Source organism: Syngnathus acus, chromosome 1, assembly GCF_901709675.1.
Source record: "Syngnathus acus chromosome 1, fSynAcu1.2, whole genome shotgun sequence".
Lineage (NCBI taxonomy): Eukaryota > Metazoa > Chordata > Actinopteri > Syngnathiformes > Syngnathidae > Syngnathus > Syngnathus acus.
Window position 1 is genome coordinate 8168107 of NC_051087.1, and position 22799 is coordinate 8190905.

Sequence of the window (22799 nt, forward strand, 5' to 3'; positions counted from 1 at the left end):
CAAATGAAAAGCTATTTTCCATTTAAGTTTACTTTTATCTCTGTCACTTTTTGAAATGTTCTTTTTAATGAAAGATTATTATTATTATTATTATTATTGTTGTTGTAGAAATAACTACAATGGCACTCAGCAGAGTTCAGACCTGACCCATATACTACCTCAGCAGTCCCATTTTGGAGTTTTACAGATACCCATATACTCTATGTCTTAATTTGATTGATCACAAATAGTTGTGCTTTATTCAACGACAATAAAGTCGAATAGTCGAATTATCTGAGCTAACTGTCAAAATGAAAAAATAATTATTTGCATAATTTAACTAATAATGAATGAAAATATATTTGCAAGAATAAACTGTACCTTACGGCAGAAAAGCAATGATACAGAATTGAAAACTACTGAGCAATATCGTACTTCATAACAATGCAATTAGATTGTATTTTACACCACATATTCTTCCCACAGTCCTGAAGAGGCATGATGTAGTTTCATGATATTGACACATTGATCTGATATGCTGCAGCGTATAAAGTATCCATCCATTCTCTGTACCACTTACAGTACTTTTCCTTCACTGTCTTTAGCCGAGAGGTGCGAGAGGCGTGGAAAATCCTAAACTGGTTGCAAGCCAAAAGCAGGACACATATGTAGTATAAACAAACAACCATTCATACTATTATTCGCACTTACAAACAATTTGGGGGCATCAGTTAACCTATCCTGCAACGTTTTGGAATGTGGGAGGAAACCCAAGCACTCAAGGAAAACCCAGGCGGGCACAGAGAGTACATGCAAACTCCACACAGGAAAGCCTGAGCCCGAATTTGAACACACAACCGCTTAATTGTAATGCATGCATCAAACAGAATATTTTGAAAGTAATTTCCACATTAAATAAAGTATATGAAAAAGAAAATCCTGAAAAGAACACAATTTCTCCGTACAAATCAGCATTGAATTGATGGCACTGGTACCACTAGACTAATTCAATGGCATTTACCCCCAAAGTCTTAAAGTACTTAGAAAGAAAAAAACAACTAACTTCCTTATCCATATTACATTTGAGTAATCTGGTTAAAGTGTCACTGACAAATTATGCAAAGGTGCTACCAACTCTTCTCGGTGGGCTATACTGAATGTACCCATGGGGGGCAAACGAAGACAGGTCTTCTTACTTGTTGTAACCCATGTCTCATTTATTCTTTCATTTTAGTATTTTCATTTCATTTCCCCCATTTCCATAACACAAGTAACTAAATTAGAAGTCTGTTTTTGATGAGTTTTGGCACTGAAGTGATGATGTTGTAACATTTGCATATGTGAGCAAGCAGCTTGAGGTAACATTCCAAGTAAATTAAGGGAAAGAAACTGTTTATGGCGTTTGAACATGCAAGAGGAAGGAAGCCTAGAGACATGGAGGCAAGAGAAAGGCGTAGGGTCGGTGATGTCATGGTGCTGGCACAGGACCAGGTGGCTGAATTTGAGGTCAGTCACTCCCTTCTGAATAAATATGACAAAGCCTTTAGAAAAATGTCTCCCGAAAGAGAGCACAGTGTTTATTGAAAGCAAGCTGATGTTTGTGTGTGGCGTATATGAGTGTGAGTAAGCGAAAGCGGTTGAGCGAGCACAACATCAAAAAGGAGGGAGCGGGGAGGGAGGAAGATATCGGGAAATGGTGGGATTGCAGGGAAAGCAAAAAAGGTTGAGAAGCCTGAAGAGAGACAGTGTGAGAAGCGAGTGTAAAAGAAAGAAAAAAGCAGAGAGGCATAAAAACAAAGGAAGCCATGCAGCGAACGAGCGAGATAGTCATTAATACAATGTTCGTTATCTTCCACTGACTCCCACAACAAATGCTCCTCTGTGTTCTGCGGAGTGTTGCTCAGTTGGCCCATCGTTGTGCATGTTTGTCAAGTATGCCATTTACATAGTATGTATGTAACATGAATGTTTCATTTTATACATCTGACACAGTCAGGCTGGCAAGAGGGGTAAAAGCAAAGGGAGCATGAAGAATTAATGGTGATGTGTAGCCTCTTCCAAGCAATAAAATGCAAAATGTATCATGGAGGTATTGCTGCGATCTGGTCTTTCGTTTTGTTTTATGTTTTTACCAGGAATACATGGGAATATTTACACTGACTGTGAAGCAGTTTAACATGCAATAAAAAAAGTAGGGCTGGGCGAGTACCGGGACCAGGTATTGGTGTCGTTATCAGCCTTATTTCTAGGTATCGGTCCTCGCGACGATGGCTGATACTTGTATTGGTCAACTTCTTGTGGCCGTTCTACGATCAGGAACTAGAAATTAGAAATGAGAAGATTATATACGTAAGTGCCTTATTGGGATTATCCAGGTCGTTCTTTAAAAGTATCGGTCATTGTTTTTTGGGTGTACATTTTATGTACCAAAAGTACGACTGGTATCAGTAGTCTGCAACTCGTACTGGGATCGGTCTGAATAAATAATGTGGTATTGAACATCTCTAAAAAAATCTATGCAAATAGAGGAATTTAACATTTTATGTATTTCAGCAGACAGGTCAAAACCAGCATGGAAAGCAGGCCAGCATAATGCAGGCAATCAAGGTAGTATATGGCAACACTTTTCCACTTTTTGAAATGTCAACAGAAATTATCACGACAAAATGTCTTTTCAGCACTACAATTTTGGACCCTGCTTAGTTGAATCAAACAAAGCATGTGTGTGTGGTCTTATGAAATTGATGTAACTAGTTGTAGTAGCAGGGGAAGAGGTATTTGTCTTTTGTGTTTCGGTGTGGCTTCAGAATAAAGGTCATTGATTGCCATCTTTTTCTTGTAGAAACACAAAGCCGGCACTACACATTTTTTCCCCTACTACTGCTGTACAATTTTGTGATTTATCAAGTGCTAAACTCGTTGAATACGAGGAATGATAAAAAAAGCATTTCTTCTGTGTAGCTTATGGTATTTCTTTTTGTAAATCAAGGAGGTGTCTCGCTCTCCCTCCCTCCCTCCCTCCCTCCCTCCCTTCACCCTTTTCTTCCAGTGTGTCAAATGATAATCTATGGCCGGCAGGCGGCGACATTCTTACAAAGCACAAGGAAGATGAGAATAAGATGAACAGTACTGTAAAAGGAGCCAGTCTAATTGACAAGTTCAGTCCAATGCCATTAGCTCAGCATATCCAATTTATTTGTACGTTTATGAATTGATATGTTTTACTTTCTTAAACCAAGACATTGAATTGCTTCTTGTCCTCAAAACAAATTAAAATAAAATCTAAACCAATTAAAAAAAGTTTTTAAAGGGTGTACTAAAAGAAATACATCGATTTCCCGTGTGGGAAAAATAAAGATCTTAACATCTGACAAAATCGGTCCAATTATGAATACCTCACATGTTTTTGTATTATAGCCTCCAATATCAAAAGGTGGAACAAACGTTTTGTGTGTACTGCATGTAACTAATATCGGGTTTGACCTAAGGACCTAGAGTGCAGATGTACGCGTTGCCGCATTCATCAGTTCTTTACATTTTGTTCCTTGTTTGCTACAGATGATTTGTTTGCAATTGCCGAGTTCCATGAGTGAGGATGCACGAAACTTTGAGGGTCAGACTGTGTTTCTCGCAGCACTCCATTGGAAAAGATTAACTTGAATGATTATTATAGACAACATATCATCTGTGACAGAATTAGCATCCATCTCTCCATTTTCTATGCACTTACCCTGTTGAGAGTTGCAGGAGCTGGAGTCATTTGACTGACAGGCTAAAGGCAGATGACATCCTGGACTTGTCAGTCAATCACAGAACACAGACAACTATTCACAGTCACATTTACACCATTACAGAGTGAAAACTGAACATGAAAGACAGGCAAATGAATCAAGAGACCAAATAACAGAATTGGCAGGGACTAACAATGAGAGATATTAGATATATTATTTTGGTGCCCACTCTAAGTCTAGCACAATCGTATGCATGGGGGGGGGAGTTTTCTTTCTTTTGGTATTTTTGCAAAGGTGGGCAGTTGGAAACAGACGTTTAGGCTGTTTTACGGCCACATTGAGGGAGGATGGCTGCTGCAGATTAGAGGCGATATATTATTTGCCTCACCTCACGCTATATCTCTGGTTTTATGTGATCACCAAAACCTGAATGTCTAATGCATAAGTATTAAATACATTAGCCCGACTCTGTAAAATCAAAGTGCTCCTTATAATTGTCTGAAAAATTACTAATCCTTCTGTGTTCCTTATCCCCAGGCGGGCGCTGGAAACTGTAAGGAAGATGACAACGTTCTCTCATTGTTTTGGGGTGCACGTTCAAAACATTGCTCATGTAGCCACAGACTCAACTTCTTCGTCTCCTTCTTCTTAATAATAATAATAATAATTAATAATAATTAATAACAATAATAATAATAGGAATAATAATAATAATTTAAAACGTAAAATCGTTCAAATAAATCACTGCGGGAAGCGAAAGCTGTAACAAATAGCTCACAGCTACTTTCGGATGTCGCTCCTATAATTGTTTCTACGTCAGAGCCCTCAGGAATAGGATGGATAAAGTTCTGAAGTAAATTGTTTTTAAATGTGGCAAAAGACAAACCTGATTAAAAAAATAAAAAATAAAAGGTGAAAGCTTTAAAAGTAATGCAAAGCCAATTGATTGTTTTTCTCTTACGGTAACGCACAAACACGCGCATACGCGCGCACGAACACACGCACGGAGACACGCATACACAATATGAATAAATTAGACCGTACACAGCCTAAGCCTGTGTCCATCTCTCCTCTGTCTACCAACTCTGCCGTTCTACTCTCATCGTCTCCTCAACAACCCCCTTTCTCCCTCACACACTCCCTCTCTCTTGCTCCCTCACATTCTGTTCTCTTCCTCTTATTTGTGGAAGAGCTGCTATCTCTGGCGGTTTGCCGCATGGTCGCTAAAGACTCAACATCATCTGCTTCCCGGACTCTTCAACACTGCTGCACGGGCACATGCCACACGGATGTAACGGCATTCACCGGACCGCACCGCAACGGGTCACTGGAGATCAAGACTTCATTCTGGCAGAGGGTTTGTAACTGAGACCAAGAAGGGCGCTAAGTGCGCATCCTCTGCATGTGAAGATTGAACCACTTTGGCTGGATGACGGAGTCCAGATTTTAGCAACACGTCCACCCAGGAAAACGCAACTCTCCTCAGACTCCATTGCTGCGATGTAATGATAGCGATCAGGATGATGTTGGAGCAGAGTTTGGCAATCTAAAGAGCATCCGAACTTTTCTCAAATTCTATTTATAGGCCTATGTACAGTTTCCTTGTTTTGGTCATCGCACAGGACTTCTATGCTGGTTCCAGAGTAGGCTCATAGCCCGAACCGCCCTCCTCATGGAACGATCAGCATCTTTGGATATAGAAGCGCTCAAGGTAAGACGCTCAGCCGACTGTTATGCGCTCGCCCCCGGGGGCAGAGTTAGGATTCACCGCGCTTGCGATGCTGGGTAAATGGATGTACGGGTGGCCAGTTGGACGATGACTGCGCCCCCCCTCCTCCCCACCCCCCCCCTTTTTTTTTTTGACCCGCACCTGCAAGTGGGGAATTAGGTCACCGGTATGCTGATATTAGAACCACGTTCCACTTCTAGATTGTTTTAGTACAATATATATATATATTAAAAAAGGTGTATGCTGGTGGGATTCTCCAAACACGCTCATCACGCTCTGCTTAGGGCACTAAACGGATTGCAGTCGTGGTATGTCAATTCAGTGCGTGGGGCGAATTTCAATAATGCTTGGCTTGCACAGAGTTGCTGTGTGCGTCGGTGGGATACTTAGCTTGAATAACGGGACGGAAAGGTCCAATGGGGCGGATTCATGTGCAAGAATTTAGGAGAAGTAGATAGGGAGGAATAATCCACCCCATTGCTGTTTTTCTCTTTCAATCTCCACTCATGTGTAGTGATAGCAGCAGTTCGTGATCATTTTCAAGTGCAGTGCACAACACCCACTTGAAAGATATTACTTGCTGCTGGAGTGGGTGTGATGTGTTGGTACTTCTGACCAGAACCACGCTATATACAGTATTTTTATCCACGCTATAAAGACAACGGAGAAGTTTTGGCGATAACATTGGGCATATTTTCACAGTGCACGATTTAATAAGAATCAACCCAAAAGATGTATCAAAATATCTGCTCACACTCATAAAATAATAGTCCGGGGTAAGGCATATGCATTTCTTTGTACAGTCTAATATTAGGGTTGTTGTGAATTTAATAAAAAAAACAAAATTTTGTTAAGTTAATGCTTGTTTCCCTGTGCTTGTATGGGTTTTCTTCATACGTATACACGGGCTTCATCCACCATTCCAAAAACACGCACGGGGAGTAAAGTGAAGACCATGTTGTCAATGTGATTGTTGTTTGTCTATATATGTGGGTCCTATAATTGGCTGGTAAGCGTACCCCACTCCTTGCTTAAAATCATCTGGGATCGACTCCAGTTCAGCTCATTCGTGACCCTAATGAATGCACCAACTATGAAAAAATGGAAGGGCAAACGGCACAATCAAAACTACAATTTCTAACTTTGTATAGGCTTAATTTAAATACTCATGTGTTGAATGTCTTTAGATTCTCAATGTGTACGCAACAATAATGTAGGGCTACTGTAGTCTACATTTATCTTCTATATCAGTGAGTGTGTGGGCTGTGTTGGAATAAATATTATTCACTAAAATCCAAACGTGCTATAATTGAATAAATCTCAAAATACCCAAATAACCATTTCCACGTTGTTTTTCCACACATGCAACTAAAGTGACTGGGAAATTTGAGTTACATAATATAAACAAATTGTAAAACTTTGATCTGATGTTACAGCGTCTGTTGAGAGATTTGGTTAAATTCAGATTGGGGTTAGGTTTCATTTTACTGGGGAATCTTTCTTCCTGTACTTGTGGGACTCGTTTATGGACGGACAGGTAAGCAATTTAAAGGGGTGGAGCCTCTTGGAAATGTTTGTTCAATCAAAGACACAGGCCACATGGGCAGTCGGTAAGAAATATTTGGCTCCTTTTTCTTGCACTTTGTGAAAATGTTGATATATGCTTTTAAGTAATTTAAAGTCAAATTTCATATGGGACTGTGATGCAGATGATAATTTTGTGTAGAAATGTTAATTTTCCTCTATGCTGCCTGCTGTTACTGGTAACCAACAATTGGATAAATCAGCAAATCGAATCGATGTCATTCGCCTGGGGTTTGACATTTCAAGCTGCTATTTATGTGATCACGCTTCTGAAAAGAAATTGACTTTGCTTTGGTATGCTGGTTGCTCAATCGAAAGATAAAAATTGACATTCTGATTTAAAAAAAATAACCTTAAATGTTAGTCAGTCTACTTAACCTAAAGAACTGTTGGGCATATTGTATTGAGTAATCTGTAATGCATATTGATTGTCTTTGTTTGTCCTGATGCCATAATTTGTGCTAGTTTGTGACATTTACTTGATTTGAAGTGGACATGGTAACATACTCTATCATAAAATGTCAAGCATTGTGCATGACATTTTATGGACATTTTTGTATTTGGTGTTTATTGAAACACATGCTATTGTCACTTCTTGATTGCAGAGTAAGCCCTATCAAGTGTCAATTTTAAGTATGGAGCTGTGAGTAGGTAGCATGCAGTGGAAAAGTATATCTGAACAACTATGACTCACACTATATTGGAATTTTTCTTTCAACCTATTGTCCCATAAGGTGTTCTTAAAGGCTTTTTATAGATGCGGTGGTGCTGAAAGGTTTATTGCGAATGAAGTTTAGTGTAATACTTCAAAAAGGCACTCATTAAAAATAGTTTTTTTTTTTATTGTTTACGAGACTTTATCCATGTGATTCCCTCAACCAAAATCAGATAGGCTACGCTGAGTAACAAAAAGAAACTAATTCAAGTAAAACTGCCAAACCTCTTGCCAGGTGCCATTAGTAAGTTGTTGGCATGGCTAGGGCACAGCTCCTGTCGCCTAACGTAAAGATTTCAAGCACAAAGAGCATTTTTGGGTGTCCGCCAATGAAATTTCAACCAATCGGAGTGTGAGTGCGTCAACCTGTCTGCTGAATAAAAATGATTTTTGTCCATTTCCACCTATCTATCCATCTATTCTTCTGCTTATTTCTTGAGCTAGTAGAAGATCCTTGGCTCTGTTGAATGCATCTGCTTTCACCTCTGCTGAGCAATTTTTAGAGAGAAGAGCGAAGTTTATCGTCGTTGAAAAGTCCATAACTTCACACAGAATAAATAATCCTAATTAAATGTGCATTCACATGTAAATTACAGTATGGTATATTAAGGATTTGGTTTGCTACCAAATATGGCTTTAGAAATTTGGAACACAGCCTTCCTGTCAAATAAATATCCTGTTTCTTTGTGCAAGTTTGTGTGTGTGTGTTTGTGTGTGTGTGTTTGTGTGTGCGTGTTTGTGTGTGCGTGTGCGTATGCGTGTGCGTGTGTTCCATAAATGCAATCAGAGGATATGAACAAGGACAACTTTGGGGACGTTGGGATTATACCACTTTAGACCCAATATACATTATTAAGGGCTTCTTTGGTGTGTGTGTGAATGTGATTAAAGTGTCACTGCTTGTAAATCACTTCAGGTTTCAATATCAAGTTGGGACGTTTAAGTGCTATTGATTGTCAGAAATAGCTGGGCCATGAATTACATTCATTAGAATCAATCAAGGCGTAATGAATTTTTGTCCAATTGAAGATTAAGATCAAGTTGTATCTGTAAAAAACAAATAATTTAAATTTGCACTTGTAAGCTCAAGTCTAGTCTTTGAAGAGCTCTTTAATAGCTCGAGTGAGACATCATTCTTTTATCTCGTCATCGCTGAAAATTGATTTCACAGAAGCTCTGCACATATGGACTTGATTGAACATACAAACGCTGAGATAGATTGTCTCGGCTGATTTTGCATCTTAAATAGCATATCTGTAAGGCTCAAAGCAGCACACATTTGGCATAATGTTTTTGAAATATCAATTTACCATCTATTCAGCAAAGCAGGTTTGGAGCTTCTAAATGACCAATGCTAACATACAGCCTGTTACAAGAAGTCCTGATGTTACATGTGACTAAACTTCTTTCAACTCTTTATTTCCTTACATATGGATCATCTCTGCACACTGTGACAAGTGGTGCCACCATGCTTACCTCTCGCAAAGCGCTTTTGCAGGTGGTGCATAATGATAATGTGTTTGAGACGAGGGCTGGTAAACATTTTAAGTAAAGGTGTGATTAACAGCCAACGTCTGCCAGTACCTGAGCACAAGAAGGAAAAGATCAGGAGTAACATAAGACGTCGCACAGATTTTTTTTCAAGATTAAAAGTCAAACTAAATAAAAAAAAAAAAAAAAAAAGTTTTTATTTTTTATTTTAATCTATTTTCAGTTTTATACATTATCCCTCAGCGGATGTGTGTCAAAATATTGCCAAGTAAAGTTTCAGAACATCTAAATGATGGGAAGCTGCCTATTAATTTGTCTGCAAAAGGATATCCATTGCCTTTTAAACTATAGCCAGAGTGAATCAACATTCGCATGGTGGCTGTTTACCCACCGAGATTTCGCCCCCTTATATTCAGTAGCCACCCGAGGCTAGTTCATTCATGCGTTTATGGGCACTGAGCATCCAAAACGGAGCAATTAGTGGTTCAGTGATTTTTTCTTTTGTTTTTTTTTTTTTTTTTTGTTTTCTCCTCTCTCCTTTCCAAGGGCACTTCTGAATATGTTGCACAAAAATGAGATTGAATAAAACTCTAAAACGAAATCTGAGGTCTAAATTTGATGCACAAATAAAATCCTACAATGTGAAAGTTGCATAAATTGTAAAGGGCTGCATTCTCCTCACATACTGAGGTTGATGTGAAGCACCTAACAAAACTAATGCATACCATCTCCACTCTTTCGGACGTTATGGTACTGATAATGAGCCACAGCTATTTTTCTTTTTACATTGTGATTAATATTTAAAGGGCATTTATGATGCACATAAATAAGTTAAATGACTGGTATACTAATACAACTTTGACCCAGTATGCATATATTATTATATGGGCACTAGCAATTAGTTTCTTTCTTTAAAATGTCACATGGATATAAAACATGCTGAATCAAACATTTCAGTCACAATAGCATTCCAAAGTGAAGGACTTTGGATCTGAAACCAAATTGGCTGGAATGACATGCCTTCCAACCACAGAGGAAATATGATGATTTTTTTTTAGCAGTTTCGATACCGTCAGGAATTGAAGAAAAGCTTCAATTTTATCTTTTAGATTTGGTGACGATAGCTTATAAGTTGTGTTAAAAGTTTAAAATGATGGTATTCAACTTCTTTTGTAAGCATTGTTTGAATGGGGTAGTAACATCCGATAACGGCATATGTAGACTAATCAAAAATATTTAGATTCATTTAACACAAACAAAACTTTATTTAGGCATGATTTTGATGATGAATCAGGAAAATACATGGTGTCATGAATACTGGAAGCAGAAGTGTGCACTTAGTCCTCTTTGGGGAACAGGTGCAGAGTTGTACTTAAAGAATAGCTTGTAGAGGCCATGAACCTACATGCCATCTATTACCATTATTAATATCACATCCGATACACATTGAAGGTCAAAGCAAAGGGTAATGAGCTATGGGCTGATAAGGGCAAATGTAATTACTTTTTTTTATGTACCCACAGTACGGATTAAAAGTTTCGCAGAAAATAGTGTTGGACTAAACCTATGTGATAAAGGTGGTCACTGAAAATTTAGTGGTGCACCTGTAGTAGTAAATTTTTTCATTTAAATTTTTTTTTTCTTTTTTTTTTTTTTAAATCAAGCTCAGGGCTTAGGTATTCTATCCTACTGACTTATCACGAGAAGAAATGAGCGGATTAAAAAGAACAGTCCTCTGGGATATTTGATCAATACAAGCATTATCCTTACAGTACATACTGTACAATTAAGTACTCACGATTTTGTTTGTAGAGACACAAGTGTAGCTGGAGCTGTGAAGCCGAAGAAGCTTCAGAGAGCAAACATGATGGTGGGGAACATGAACCAAGAGGGAACTCCAGGGTCCACATCCTGCTTCAGATATAATAATTACACATTAAACTCACCATTACACATCCTGTCCTCCTGGACACCAACTATGCCAGTGTTAGGCAACAGGAGGCCTATGGGCCGCATTTGGCCTTCAACTGACTCGGACTGGGTCCTTTGAGTAATAAAAAAACAAAAATATAAGTTTTTTTTTTGTTTTTTTTTGGATGGAATCATGAATTTTTCCCTCTACCACATTGGACCTACTTGTGCATACTTGTGCTTTGGGTTTATAAAAAAACAAAAATTCAAGTATTTCATTGGATGTCAATCATGCATGGATTTTTACTCAATTGTTTTTTATTAGACACCACAGTGGCCTTCAGATTTTCTCCCAAATGAATGCTGCCACTGGTTGCTGTTGAGACCCAGTAGAGTGATTTACACTGCAATGAATAGAGTAGTTAAAGTGACGAAGGCGGTAGTTGAATGACTGACGTTGTGTGGATGTTAGTACTTACTTTTTTATTATACTATTATTACTTTTTATTATTATTATTATTACTATTGTAGTTATTGACTTTCTATGACAAAAATAGCATTTTAGACATCATCTTAAAAATATATGGTAGCGGTCCAGTAGCACATTTTTGCTCGTTTCCAGTTAGCTAATAACATACTATAGTATATTTACAATGCAAGAAAAAATATTTTAGGGCCCAAGAAGTGCACACATTTTCTAGTAAACTAGTCAGATCCACATGATTGTAGCTCTTGAGAGAACACACAATGTTTAAAAACTCCATTTGGCCATGATGTAAAGCCGCCATTGATCACATTGATGTCTCTTGTCATTGATGGGTGGGGCAGCAATTGTCATCATTTCCCAAACCTGTTGAAATGGATTTTGGACATGATCCAGTTGATTTTATTGGTGTGTGTGGCAAAGTAGCTCTCCCTCATATCAGTGATTAAGTCTTGATGCTACAGTGTATGAGTCACTTGCATGACTCTAATATAATGGCAGTGCAATCCAACATTGACACGCTGAATAAATCAACCCAACAATCATTAACACTTCAACACTGTGTGAGTAGCTTATATGTAAAGCCCGGCTACACACTATTTGATCTTTCAACCACAACAGTTCAAGTTTCATCCTTTTTCTTTGCCCCTGTGAGGCGGTTTTTAAATATGCTAACAAGATTGACATTTATCTTGTCTGAAGGATTATTCAATTACTGTATAAAAATGTGTACACTATTATAATAAGCCGTGCATGTCCCAATACTTTTATCATGTTATCATGTGCATGTTAAATTTAAGAGCAATTAAAGGGCCTATCGTATGATTTTTCTTTACCTTCCCTCTCAATTGTAAGCTCAAGCAGGTGGCGTCCTTTATTACCTTAAGACAATTATTCCCCTGATCCTGTTTAATTTGTCATTCCGATGCAGCAAGGGAGCTATCGTACTGACTGATTGTTGAAATGACATTCAACCAGTAAATAATCGTTGTTAAAAATGATCTTTCACCAAAACGCCCACTCTACTCCTACCACAGCTACTGTAGGCTGATAATTGATGATATCGAATACTGAGTTATATTCACACTGCATATCCAATAAAATGGAGCATCAGAGGCTTACATGAGATGTTTTTTTTTTTTCCATTTCAGGCAGACCTTTATGCATTCACACCGCCAATGCTAAAAAGAAATTTAACTGTCACATCCTGCGTCCGTACCTTACACAGGCACACGGGTTAAAAGTCAGAAAAAAAAAAAACTTAAATGGCCAGTGTGAAACAGGCTGATAAATAGCCAGGGGAAAAAGTGTTTGGTTCATTTCATGATTCAGTGTTCTCCTATTGGCTACTTGATTATGAGGTTTCATTTTATTTTTGTTAATTACATTGACTTTACTATATGCAATTTAGTCCTGTTGATTAGAAATGAGACCAGGATAGTCTAGCTGATTATTGTGTCAATGCTATTTTCGTTTAATTAGCATTATTTAATGGGCTCCTTCAGTTGAGCATCAAACCACTAAATGAAGCCAGCATGGACTCACTGGAATACGTGGATGTCCTTATAAAAACAATTACACACAGTTTTACTAAACAATCACAAATCACCATTTACTGAAGTGGTAGTAGGTCAATTAAAACCGTCCTGGCTAAAGATATAAATGTGTGTTTAGAAGTAAACTATAAAAGAAGTAAACCATATCCAAGTGCTGAACATTGAAGAGAGAAAGGTAGGAGCAATAAAACCCTAAATAACATTAAATAACATTTCGTAGTTAATTTTTGTGCCCGATTCCCCTTATTTGATTTTCTCTGACTGAAAACTCAACAAAGAGGCTGGAATCGTTGTTAACAATGTTTACAAAGATAAGAAACGTTTTAGATAATTAAAGCCTTCACTTTCGAAATGCAATCACACTTCTACAGTTGACAATTATCAACATTATTTATTTGATTTATATTTCTAGCGAGGGTGGAGAGTTGGGGAGGGGGTGAATTATTTTCTTCATCAGTGTAACCTGTTTAACTTTAACTACAAATGTATGACTACACATTGCTTATTTTTTCTAAAAAATGAACCCCATGACATATATACATATTTTAAACAGAAAGACTTCTGCAGCAGTCGTTTAGTATTTGCTCTTTATCGCGCTGTACATGAGTGCTTCCTCCAAAGGTGCGCCATATGTGCCACAGAAATGGCCCAGCATGTTTACATGAAGTCACCAGCAGCATATTGCGTCTACATGCATCTATCGTCTTGCTGTTCGCTCTCCTGACAAGTCACTTATCGCTTCTCCAGCTGTGACAGCGCAAAACTCATGCCTGCCACTTTTATAGGCCATGCCAGGCTGCATGTGCATTAAAAGCACATGACGCATTCATATCACTCACACAAATGTGTGCCGATACCCTTTTTTGTCTGGGGATTTTTTTTTTCTTCCTCTCTCAAGGACAAAACAGAGCTCATCATCAGCCAAATGAGCCACCACAGTGTGTCAAGGGGAGGTGGAAGAGCAATATAAGCAACGCAAGCTAGGTGGCGTGTATTTTTTATTTTTTGAGGGCTAGGAAATGAAAAAAATCTAGAACTGGATCTTCAAAGATTCCAAAGGAGAGATGAAAAGCATTGCATTGATGGTGATTGAGTGACATGGCAGGTTTTTCTATATAGGGATGTTTTGGGAGTTTGACAATACAATATTAGGATCCGTTTTGATACAAGTCCTTGCTCTAAATTCGGTGCTTAGTCGCACCCCGCAAAGAAGTACTCAAAGCTTTGTCTTCTCGTCCCAGATATCTAGCAGGCAAGAGGAGATAGCAGGCAAGTAATCAGCCAACACATTATTAACCTCCAGACTCTTTGCAAAACCCTAATTCTGTTCTTCCTAATTTATTTTGCACCTTAAGTAATTTATCATTCTTTGGTGCAAATCAGGACAAGAATGAATCGGACTGTTTTTATTGGGTACTTGGATACACATTATAGGGGGATATGATCTTAAATTGTAGGGTTTGGTTCAACACGTTACCCATTTGCTTGTTAGCAGGATCATAAACAAACTAGAGTCTTTAACAGATGGAGCATAATAGTAAACATTACCTTCGGTGCCTGTCTGAATAAAATTGTTCAAAAAGATCCTGAAATATATTGTCTGGTTCAATAACAGTATAATCAGTTTGAATGCACTTAATTGTAACATTATTTCACAGATTACAATTTTCCAGTTGTTTTCCGTATTTGATAATCTGATTCTGTAATTTAGCATTCACATTTAGGATGAGTGCGTACGAGCAATTGATTGGTATATTTTTCAATGACATTCAGCTCTGTGTCTGGGTATAGCCGGTCAATCTGCCAACACTGCAGTTATATTGGCAGATATTGCTATATGTGATTCATATAGGCAAATGATCAAGGCCTACTTCAGATTTGAGGGAATCCAATAACATGCCTTTATTTTTCTGCCTACGCTGCCACAGAACAAATCCAAATCAAATTAGTCGTGAAACAAATATCTTTTTGTTGTGACACAAAGCATTTGTGTTACTTGACATGAAGTGTTCATCCTCGCCTGGAAATCCCGACTCATCATTGTACTAGCGATTGAGTCTGGTGAGTAACCGCATTTTTGAGGCGGGGCAAACAGCAAAATGAACCAAACAGTGAAGAGTGGACATGATGTCGAAAAAGTAGGTGTCACAAAAGTAGCTGGTAAGATGTCATGACCAATCACAAATGCCAAATTGTATCACTTTCACAAAAATTGGCACAGATCCAACATATAGAATAACCCTCTAGCTTGCACTCCTTTATTTTTTGCTTATTTCCTCTTTTATATTATAATATACCTACAGTGGACAGACAGTGCTTCCTTCTTGACAATCGCACCATGTTGTTTGTGGTTCAATGAAAAAAAAATACAGTACAGTATATGTGAAGCCTCTAAACATTGTTTCCTAGTAAGAACGTTAGGAGGTTGCATTTTTACTAGTAAAAACTGTGCTATAAAAATAGAGCATACTTGCATTATTGCTTTGGCCATGTTACTAAATTGACTTAAATGTGCTGTCTCGACTGATAGAGATTGGTTAAGGAGAGAAATCAGGTTGGGGAAGAGGAGAGTGTTTATTCATTTAATGATATTAATAGCACTAATACCTGCAGAAAGCCTTAAGAGGAGAGATGAGAGCCCATTGTATAAAACGAAGCACAAGAGATGCAATTTGGAATCTCAATAGATTCTCAATTGAATACAGCCAGAGCTTACATAAAAACAACCGATTTCAACCTAATCTCTTATGACTGAACAGAAATAAACATACAGCTTAGTTCAAGTGAGTTCAAAGTATCGACCGTAGACATTTATCTTTGACTTTTGTTGTGGTCATTCATTCCAAACCAAAGCTCAAAAGGTTAGTAAGAGAAGAGAATTAAGTCAGCGCACTCACATTTAGAACAGTTAAAACCAACTCAATAACTAGAAGTGCTTTACACTTCTGCCATGTATCACCTTTTAATGTTTTTATTTAGTGCTTTGATGACGACCATGATTACTGGAAACTAATTGTTCACTTGTATGAGAGTTAAGAATACGTCAAATAAACATGAAAATGTTAAACTTAAAATGAGGTTTAATAATGGCAAGCCTTTGAATACGTCAAAGTAGCAAAATTATCTCCATGGTGCACAGGCAGGGCACCCTTCTGCAACAAGGCATTACAGCAATCAATTTTAACAGAACAAGCCAACTTAAATGTATCTAACCTTAAAATGTTCTCTCTGTCCAAGAAAAAAAACAACTATCCAGACGTTTAATACCATCGACAATTACACCACACAGATTTTGCAACATTTCTCAGACCTACTTTAAGTTGCATTCAAGAGCAGTAATGTCTTCAAACTATTTTAAACACTTTAAATTGTAAATATTGTGTGAAAATAACACATGAAGTGGGGGCATACCATTAGAATTGAATCAGAATTGATATTGCATTATTCCTCATCTCACACTGAGACAGTCGTCCTCTATGACTAAAGATAGCAGACACACATGATCTTTTATAAACGGAATGTAGCATTGCAAATTGATTGAATTTCCATGAAATTAATATTAAGCATCCCAAATCAGTCATACATGTGGAATAGAAAAATAAAACCTAATGATAGAGTAGATTTTCAAAGCCTAAGCTATGACTAATCCATTTCGCCACTAAGTATATACTCCCTGGCAGAAACATCAGGTACACCTACACAATCGTATTCAATACTAGTGCTGCATTTAAAAAATCCATCAGAGTCATTACTTTAACAGTGGTTATGTGACAGTCATCAGTTCGTCTGACTTTTCATTGTATAACTATAATCGAGCGAATAGTGAAGTGACGATCAATTCAAATCTTGCTAGCAGTTTTAACATTGAAAACGTCAGCTTTAATGCAATGCAATGTAATGTAAAAAATGTAATGTCATGGTTTGTAATAAAACCCCACCATGCGAAATGAACTGCAATACAGAATCCCCCACTTTGCTCTCCAGAAAAGAAAATAATGAATAAATAAAGCAATAAAAGACAAGCATTTTGTCAATCAATGTCACAGGAGCATCACTTGTCCCTAGCTTCCCAAATCACAGCAACCGCCGTGCAAATAAAAAGTTCTTTCAGGTGTGACATCAGTGCAGGTATTGACTGCAAAGGAATCTTGATGTTTGGGAGCATTCATCTTAACCTGGAAGCAAATCAACTCCTCATATCTTTGTTCCTGCACCTTTGCCTCAATGCCACAAAGGACGACAGGCAGCCCATGCAACTTTCATTTCCAAAATTGAAAATACTCTGCGGGGAAAATAACGTATTCCCTTTTCTTTTTGACATGAAAGAGACTTGTTTTGATATGGGACGCATGATGCGGTTTCTTTTTCATTGGAAAAATCTCTTGATCTTGCCCTTAACCCTGTTGTTGCTTCATTTGTCTCGACTGTGCCTGTTTGAATGATGTCAATCTAGTATCTATCTATCCATCTGTCTATTCATCTGTAGGCTATAGCAACTTTTGGTTAGTACAGCACAAAATCAGTCAATACGAATTCCGTTTACCGTATTTTCTGGACTATAAGTCGCACCAACCATAAAATGCATAATAGAGAAGAAAAAGACAAGTCGCAATGGGGTATAAGTCGCTCCTGAGTTTAAGTCGCACTCCCAGCCAATCTATGAAAAAAAACTAAAACGACGTATAGTCAGGAAAATAAGGTATATCCGGACGGTGTCAGGTTCACAATCTGCTTCAAATTTGAATAGTGCAGAGATATCAGTTTGTTTCCTAAACACTGTTGCAATATCCCAAATTATAATAGGTTTGATCTTTTTTCCTATTTTTCTCAGTTTTTTTACACCTGACCTGTCACTTGTTCCTCACTTGTTTCTTGATTTTATCCCTCCACCCCAACCATTTAAATCTTCCTGCCAAACCCTGATAAATGGATAAAAAACTAATCATCATTAACATTCTAAAATTGTTATTGCGTTCGGTACGAGATCAGAAGAAATTCAAAGGTGCGTACTCATTTATTTTGAGCATTGTAATTACACAAGGAATGGGAAATGAAAGGAGCAGAGTTTAAATTGATTCCTCCACTCAGTACTGCAATAAAACCAAGATGGTGTTCCAACTGGCTTGTTCCACCTCCAGTGCCCTTTGAGGGCATGGACAGCCACTTCCTTCAGTCCAGCCTTGATCTGACCTCACACAAAGAATGTTAGCTACACGGTCATCACCCCGGGACCCCAAATTCTTGACGTTTCATCTTGTGGTGGAAATGCAGTGAACAGGGTTGCCCCCTGAATCCCCCTGCGGCTTACCTTTAGATAAGTGCTCAGCAACCTTTTTGAAAACAAGCACTGCTTTTTGGTTACAGATGAAGTTACAAGTTGTATAACCACCAACAAAATTTCAAATTTGTTCAAAGTACATTCAATATTAGTATTATGATGTTATTTGTAATTGTAAAATATTTAAAGACAAAGGAAAAAAGCTGAGTGGTCACTCATTTTTACGGAGTGGTAGCGAAAACCACAAATCGTGGAAGACAGATGAGCAAACTGTTGCAATTTTAATCATTTACCGTTAATTGTGTAAAGCACATTGTGTATAAAATGCACTATACAAACTACTGCAAATCTGCATTTCTTTTTGTAATTACATTTTTATAGTGTGTTGTGGTAGTAAGTTTTTAGATTACTGTCATAAATCCTGGGTAACACCAAGGGGTATTCCTTTTGTCATTTTATTACATGCATAGAAGTGGAAAGGTTGTGCAGAGCAGCTTTCAGAGTAACGCACATGAGGTGTTGAACACATTTTTTTTTCTCCCAGTTACATAAAAGGTTGTGGACAAGAATGACCTTGTGTGATGGGCCACATCTTACTATACTCATTCTAAACACAACGACATTATTAGACAACATGTACTCGTCCGTTCTGGAAAATTTCTCTTACATAGTACATAATTCGGTTCATCAAAAAAAACGGAGGTAAGGTGACATTTGAATCGACTGTGTTCTCTCGCAAGAGAAGTCGTGTTCCGTTCCTTCTAATGAAGATTTACAAGAGCAAAGGAAAGATCCATCACAGTAAGTGTCCCGCCATGTGTCTCCCTGACTCCTACCTTGACTGTTGCCACATTTAACACATTTTATTCCTGCCACATTCAATTTCTCTCTTCATCACACCAAACAGGAGTTTAAAAAAAAAAAAAAAAAGAGGTGTGGATAACCTTGAAGGTAATCTGATATTCTTTATGGACTACATGCAAACATGTTTAAATAGAAAAGCCGTTTTAAAAAGAAGTCTGGACTGAAGTAACATCGGACACCTCTTTGCATCCTATCCTCTATCGTCCCTGACAATTTTTCCTTTCCATTGTTTTTGCTAGTTAGTGTCTTCAAATGACTGGTGTGTTTAATGCTGCTTCAAAGTAGTGATTTCAGAGCAGATGTCTTCTGTTTGTCTATTGGGGCAGTAGTTTGTTTTCACTCAAGTATAACCCTGTAAACATTTGTAAAGTAATGTGAGCAACCACAAAAGAAGTCAAACCTGAGAGGAAAAAAAAAAGTCTTGAGCAATAGCTAAAGTGTGAAAGTAGCATTGACAATGCCACAACTCACAACTCACACCTCAAACAATAAACATGCACTCGAACATATCAAATATTCATGCACATTTTTTTTTACCAAGAAATTGTCATAATTTGATACTTTCATCACAATGCGTGATGCTGTTGCTAGGAGATAGTGTAGCCGGTAGTTGCACCGGAGGCGGTGAGAGAGAGGAAAAAAAAGTGAGCGCGACAAAGAGAGTCACAGGTATTGATAGATGTTCGTTTGCCAGCTTCATGATTTTGGAGCGTATTGGTAACAGTTCGGTAAACAAGATAGTTATGTTGTTTGCACCGAATAGTAAATGTAAACACCGTTCCAAGATCTGAAGTTTCATGGATGAACAATTCCATTCTAAAAAATACTTCAGTCTTTACTTGACTCGTTTGCAGAAGTCTAACATGAAACGGATTTTTGTGTGACTTCAGAATTGTAGTCTCCCGTGAGATGTTTTTCAAAATCACAAAAAAATGCATAACTCAAAGGACATTCAACATTGCCTTTTCATTAAGACATTGTTTGATCAACAGATTAAGACTAAATCGATGCAGAAGAATCTTCTATCATCCAACAGCAGAAATTAACAGAATTAAAAAACATATTGCGGTATTATTAAAATGCAAGTATAAGCTATTATTACATAAGCATAATGTAAATAACAAAAACAATATAAAAGCAGTTGTTAATGTGAAATGCAATAATAGATCAAATATATATTTGATTCCCTGAGCGGCACATAGTAATATTGCTGACCTGAGCTAAATTTGAAAGGTGAGCCAGAATTTGAGAGGGAGAAAAAAAATAGAGGTATATGTTAACTCTGAAATGAAATGTATTCCACTTAAACAAGCTCCCAAAAAGTCTTCCGCGGTAGTATTTGGATGCGTGTGACAAAAGGAACCAGAAAGAGAGCAATCATAGCATTTGTCCATCTGATAAACTAAACAGATCCCTGATCAATATCACTATTTTCTGCCTCTCCTGAACTCAGCTTGTAAGGTTTGGTAGCCAACAAGCCAATAAACAAACAACAGTAATGATTCCCTTTTTCTCCTGAGCCATGCACCATCCAAGTGTATCTCCTGCTTCCATCAAACCCCATTGGCACATTGTTTTTAGTGCTCGAAATTTCTTCTGTGAATGGGTTGAAACTGAGTTCAAACCCTCAACAAACTTTTTTTTAAGATGAGAAGTAATGCAGTCAAGTGGAGGTGATGCAAATGTAAGTTCAGAGACTTTTTTGCCAAGTATATTTAAAGTAATAAAGACGAAATCAGCCTAAAAATCACCTTCGGATGAACTTACAAAATTTGTCTTTAAAATGTAGACATGACAACTTTTAAAATGGATCTTAAAATGGTTTATTGCAAGATGTTGTGTTTGCCCTAATCAGTTTGTTTTACATCTCATTACTCTTTATCCAAAATAGTTTTTTAGTTCGAATCCACCTAATTACAGTGTGGCTGCATATTGCTACCCTACAAGTGTTTATATATTTTGCTATTTGTTTTTCATCGGTTACACATTTTAGTGATGAAAAAAATCTGTTACATATCAGATGATTTTCATTCATATTTGCAATTCTGAGTATTTTTTTTCCTCTTACAGTGTACTAGTTTTGAAGTATTATTCACCAGTAGTTATGTGGAATGAAAAAGGCATGGAAAAAAGAGAGCGTGTGTCTGTGCGCGCGCCTTTGAATGAGAACAGGCTGTAAAACTGTTGTGTTCATCTCTCTTCCATCCCGAGTTGAAGGCAATAATATGGTGATTGGGATATGATCTATATACTGGAGGCTTGGCCTTGTACAGCAATTGGTGTCTGCTTCGCCTCTCTCTCTCTCTCTCTCTCTCTCTCTCTCACACACACACACACTTATACTCGTGCATACGGACGGGCCCATACACTTCCATCAAGCACAGATAACTCCGATTACAGTGAGAATTTGTTTGATAATTCAGTATTTTCTCTTATATATTAGCTAATTTATTTTTGCCTTTTCTTGTCGTGTGATTTTGTGATTTGCATCCTTTTTCACCATCTTATCACCACTTCCTTCCTTCCTTCCTTCTTTACTTCCTTCTTCACTTCCTTCCTTCTTTACTTCCTTCTTTCCTTCCCACATACCCAATGTGTGTATGGCTGTGTGCACTGTATATTATATACGTGTTTAAGTATAGGTGTGTGTGGGAGCCAAGATTGTGTCACAGCTTGAGTGGTCTGACTTTTCCCAGCTCTGGATCAATGAACACAGAACAAAGAATGGTGTCCCACTATATATGTGTGCACGTGTGTGTGTTTGTGTGTGTGTTTGTGTTTGTGTGTGTGTGTGTGTGTGTGTGTGTGTGTGTGTGTGTGTGTGTGTGTGTGTGAGGCAGAAAGAGAGTGAGCGGAGAGAGAAAGAGAGATATTGTGTGTTTGTGTGTGTGTGTGTAAATGTCATCCAGTTCAGACTGAAATCCCCAAACAAGGATATACAGTCAAACATATTTTCTGTCAACATGGCAGTACTACAAAATTGTCATCATATTTGCGTGTGTGTGCGCTTCTGTCGTGTACCCCCGGTCTGTTTGAGTACTCGGGACCCTGCCGTCTTTCAGTAATCCATGCTAGGAGGATGGGTGTCACTACCTGGATCAATAAAGCTTACCACAATCACACCCACTGCCCACCTTTAGTATAGCCTTATATTTTCTTGGCCATCTCTACTCCAATTCTCACTAAACTCAATATTTTTCCCCTCATTTCTCACCGTTCATTTTTCAAATCTTCAAAATGTTCAAGTCTTAAAATCATTCCTCCTGCGCACACTCACTTATCTTTTCTCTTGTGTGCTAATTTTCTACCCTCAAGGGTACTTACCATTCTGTCAATCTGTTTTTCTTTCACTCCATCACTGTCTTCATCAGCATTCACTCTTCCACTTCCTCCTCCGGATCTCGTTTTACTTGTGCTCAAATGCATTTTAGTAAGGCGTCACTGCATCGTAATTTTAATGCGAAAACTTTTGTAAAT

At 37.8% G+C, this 22799-nt stretch overlaps 1 protein-coding gene across 1 annotated transcript in view; it reads left to right on the forward strand.

Moving 5' to 3' along the window:
• Positions 1-4777: 4777 nt before the first annotated feature.
• The window catches only part of LOC119120341 (zeta-sarcoglycan), a 167377-nt gene continuing 149355 nt past the window's right edge, over positions 4778-22799 (forward strand). Inside the window, exon 1 of the mRNA XM_037247149.1 lies at positions 4778-5421. Coding sequence (XP_037103044.1) covers positions 5383-5421 — 39 coding nt within the window. The 5' untranslated portion in view covers positions 4778-5382. The remainder of the gene's footprint in view (positions 5422-22799) is intronic.